Raw genomic sequence first — 4,382 nt, 5'->3', positions numbered from 1 at the left:
AAAGGCTGCAGTGCGAACACACCATGCTGCCTGTCATCCTCATCGGCATCGGTGCGCTTCTCTGCGTTCAGGCATGTGTGCAAGATCCAAAAGTGGTGGTGCTGTAAAAAACAAATAAAAACCAATTGGAGCTTCCGGGTGTGGGAACCCGGGCCTCCACATGAGGAGCCCAGTGCGCTACCACTGCGGTATATCCGCACGCCGCGAGTGGCGGAACAAAACTACTACTACTAGTAGTAGTAGTAGTAGTAGTAGTAGTAGTAGTTGAAGTAGTAGTTTACTGTGGAAATAGTTATAGTAGTAGTAGTAGTAGTACTACTACTAGTAGTAGTAGTAGTAGTAGTAGTAGTAGTAGTAGTAGTAGAAGTAGTAGTAATAGTAGTTGCTGTTGTTGTTGTTTGTTGTTGCTTTTTGTTGTTGTTGACGATGTTCCTTTCATTACGGTACATGCTTGGGCAATTCACCGGGAGTCCGAAGTTTTGAAGGGCTAATGTGCCCTCCTCAGAAAACATGAGTGGTGATATGTCAAAGTTATAGCTTAGCGCATGCCACGCAACAACTGAACGTGATGGCCCGTGAGTAGAACAAGTGCGTACCAACCACGCAGAACTCAGATTCAAGTGAAGCAGTGGTGTGTGTCAGTCTGCTTGCTGGTGTAATTCACGCCATAAGACGACGAAGCGAAAGCCAAGGAAGGGACGCAAACATGATAAAGGTGCAACTCAAAGCCATTGGCACCAAAGACGGCGAAAGGAAATAAAAAATTCCCCCGCATTTCCCCGAGGGGGAGAATGTGAAAGTGCGAATGCACGGTTGTCGGCCCGCTTGCGGTGCTTGCGCTCGGCCCCCGCAGCCCACCGCCTCGCCGCCTTCTCTTCCATCGGGTTTGTAGTATCACGTGTACACCACGCAGTTATCAAGCCGCTATAACGCCGCTGAGTCGCCAACGCACGCCGCTGACGACGTAGTTTGAATGCGTTAAAGATATAAGGCGCGTTACTAACACTGATATCAGCGTCGCGTCCGTGGCTTAGTCGGTATAGCGTGGCGCTGCGGCCGCAAAGTCCTCGGATCGAAACCTGGCGCCGGATGCTGTTTTTTTTTATATAAAGAGGAGGACTGCGTTAAAGATATAAGGCGCGTTACTAACACTGATATCAGCGTCGCGTCCGTGGCTTAGTCATTCTGCTTCCGGCCGCGCTAGTGTGCGGACGCGGGATGATTGGCTCGTCAGGAGCGGTGAATGCGGCCATGTCTGGCCGTGGAAACAGGTTTTTTGGACAGGAATCGGAAGATTACCCCGTGAGTTTGCCAATGCTGCCAACAGGTCGGTGTGTTTTAAACACCATTTTTCTACATGCGGACGTTCGTGCGAGGCCTTATCGCGTCGAAGATTTCAGGGACACTTTGGCTCGTTTGGAACTGCTCCCCGAGGTGCTTGCCTTGGGGGCGTATCAAATGAACCACGTATGGGCCCTGACATTCAGGGACGAAGGCGGCGTAAAGCGCATGCTCGCGGCCACCGACGTGAAGGTGAAGGAGCGCCGGTGCCTGGTCATCGATCCGGCGAACCAAGATGTGCGGATGAAATTGCACTGGATTCTTTACAACGTGCCGGACGAGGAGGTGCGAGCGGCGCTGCTACCGTACGGGCGTGTCATCGACATCGGACGCGAGAAGTGGCGGGTCAAGGGCATGAACGAGAAAGGTTCGACGACGCGGTCGGTGACCCTCAGGCTCAACGCCGGCGTGAGGCTCGACGACCTGCCGCACGAGCTCCGGGTTGCGGGCGGCCAGGCGCTCGTGGTCGTGCCAGGCAGGGCCCCGCAGTGCCTCCGCTGCTCGGGGACGGGCCATATGAGGCGCGACTGCAAGGTGCCGCGCTGCACGGTCTGCCGCCGCTTCGGTCACGAAGCGACACAGTGCGTGCGGACGTATGCACATGTCACCGGACCTGTCGGAGGCGCGGACGCGGCCGAAAACCGTATGGACGAGGAGGAGGCGGAGGCGGCCGCGGCCGGTGGAGGTGGTGCGTCCGCACCCGGGGACCCTTTGGCGGAACCAGGCGTGGAGGACGTATATGCTGCGCTCGCGGAGCAGCAATCGACCTCCCAGAACGACCCTATGCCAGTGGCACCTGTGCTGGACGCGAAAAGTGAGGAGTGTGTTGGGGCGGGTCCGACGAACATCGCCTTAACTCGTGAAGTGCGTGACGCCGGCGACGGTGACGGAGACGACCCCGAAGCCACCGTCAAGCGGCCGCGTAAGGAGGACGAGAAGCGTGAGGACTCTGGTGACTCCGGCAACGTCAAGGCAAGTGTGGGAGGGGTTATGCTGAGGCGTCCAAGCTTCAAGCCAAAGCCCAACACCACGCCTTATGACAGAGGACATGCAACGGGGAAGCCACCGTAAGCGAAACGTTTGCTGTTTTTTGGGGAGAGGTCTTCGAGTGAGCGTTACGGCACGGACAACACTTATTCTTTTTTTGAGGGGTAGAAAAGGGGGCGGGGCCAGTGTTTCTGTAACGCGTGTGTAACAATGTGCGACGTGCCTTCATCTTCCATTCATGCGGTGTTCATATCATCTGCGTTGTGCCACCCTTAATGTACGCGGTCTTTCTGAGCGCAAACGTCAAAGTCAATTGTACAGACTCATCAGCGAAAGGCAGTTAGACGTCGTGGCCTTTCAGGAGACTAAAGTAGAGACCGAGCAAAGCACGGAAAGGATGGTGGGGGTGTTCAATTCCAGTTATGAAGTCTGTGTCAGCCATGCCGTTGGTTTATCGGCTGGGTGTCTCATTTTAATACGTCGGAGCAGCGGCGCAGTAGTGCAAAACGTGGTGTCCAGTTTGTCTGGGCGCTTTGTTATTTGTGATTTTATTTTTGCCTCAAAAGAATGGCGTATTGTTTGCGTGTACGCGCCGACAAAAGCCGATGAAAGGAAAGTGTTTTTCGAAGAATTACGGGCGTGGCTTGGCACAGAACGGGTTGTCGTGTTAATGGGAGATTTTAATTGTGTGTGCTCGGCTCGCGATAAATCTACTTGTACTCCTTATCGCGACGGAAGCACGATTGCATTGACTGGTATCGCGGCAGATTTTGGTTTGGAAGACGTGGGGGATGCGTTGGAATGTAAGACGCAGATCCAATTCACCCACTTTCAAGGCACGAGCCACGCAAGATTAGACCGAGTATATATTTCGTTAGAACTTCTGCCGGAGTGCTCGGAGTATAGTGTTACACCCGTGTCGTTCAGCGACCATTGCCTGGTGTCGTTCTTGATTGGAAAGCGCAAAGATAAAAAGTCGTTCAACTGGGACTTGTGGAAAATGAACAGCTTATTGTTGAAGGATGAAGAATTTGTAAAAGAAGTGACGAAAAAGATTAGGAACCTTGAACAGGATACATGTGACTGTGCCTCTAAGTGGGAGAACTTAAAAGCAGAAATTAAGATGTCAGCATTGGAAAGGTCAGCTGCCTTAAATTATGAGAAAAGAAAAAAGGAAGCCCTGCTTAGAGCAAACCTGGAGACGCTTTCTGCACTAGAGTGCAAGTCACCTGGACTGTTCAAGGAAGACATTAAAACTTTGAAACATCAGATAGAGGCTATAGAACAAGAAACATATCATGGCGCGATAGTGCGTGCTCGTGCGGAAAAGTTCATGTTAGGGGAAGCCCCTACAAAGAGAGCACTTAGCTCTGAAAAGAGATACGCTTCCCGCAACTCTATCACGGAAATAGAGTATAAAGGGCAGGTTCTCGATGAACAACACGCAATTAGCAATGCTTTTTGTGAGTATTATGATGGTTTGTTTTCGTGTCAACCTGTAGACTTAGAACGATTTAAGGACAATTTTTTAAATTTGTTGTCGACGATAGATGCAGAGGTAAAAGAAAATTTGGAATTACCAATTACAGTAGAAGAAGTTAGGAAGGCTATCGATGAATTAAGTCCTGGAAAGTCTCCAGGCCCTGACGGGTTGTGCACTGCGTTCTACAAAGCTTTCAGCAATCACCTAAGTCCAGTGTTATGTGACCTGTACACAGAAGCGTACACACTAGGAAGACTTCCACCCTCGTTCTCACAATCGCACACTGTTCTCATACCCAAAACAGATGTAAAAGAAGAGCTCAGAAAAGTTACTGCGTATAGGCGGATATCTTTAACGAATGTAGATTATAAAATATTAATGAAAGTCTTAGCAAGGAGGTTACAGAGTGTGATAATAGACATAGTAGGCGAACACCAAACATGTGGAATAAAAGGAAGGTCTATAACTAGTAATATACACATAGCACGGAGCATTCTCGAGTGTTGTGACGGAATGGATGAGGTTGTAGCCATGCTACAAATAGACCTTGAGAAGGCCTTTGATAAGGTCT

General features: G+C 50.8%; 1 protein-coding gene across 1 annotated transcript; it reads left to right on the top strand.

Moving 5' to 3' along the window:
* Positions 1-1,218: 1,218 nt before the first annotated feature.
* On the top strand, positions 1,219-2,412 carry LOC144148486 (uncharacterized). The gene has a single exon (XM_077680020.1). It carries the CDS (start codon positions 1,219-1,221, stop codon positions 2,410-2,412), a length of 1,194 nt encoding a protein of 397 aa, XP_077536146.1.
* Positions 2,413-4,382: the final 1,970 nt, after the last annotated feature.

This window comes from Haemaphysalis longicornis, unplaced genomic scaffold (genome assembly GCF_048455015.1).
Source record: "Haemaphysalis longicornis isolate Haplotype H1 unplaced genomic scaffold, Haemaphysalis longicornis Haplotype H1 scaffold_8, whole genome shotgun sequence".
Classification (NCBI taxonomy): domain Eukaryota; kingdom Metazoa; phylum Arthropoda; class Arachnida; order Ixodida; family Ixodidae; genus Haemaphysalis; species Haemaphysalis longicornis.
This window is presented reverse-complemented; position numbering and strand designations above follow the sequence as displayed.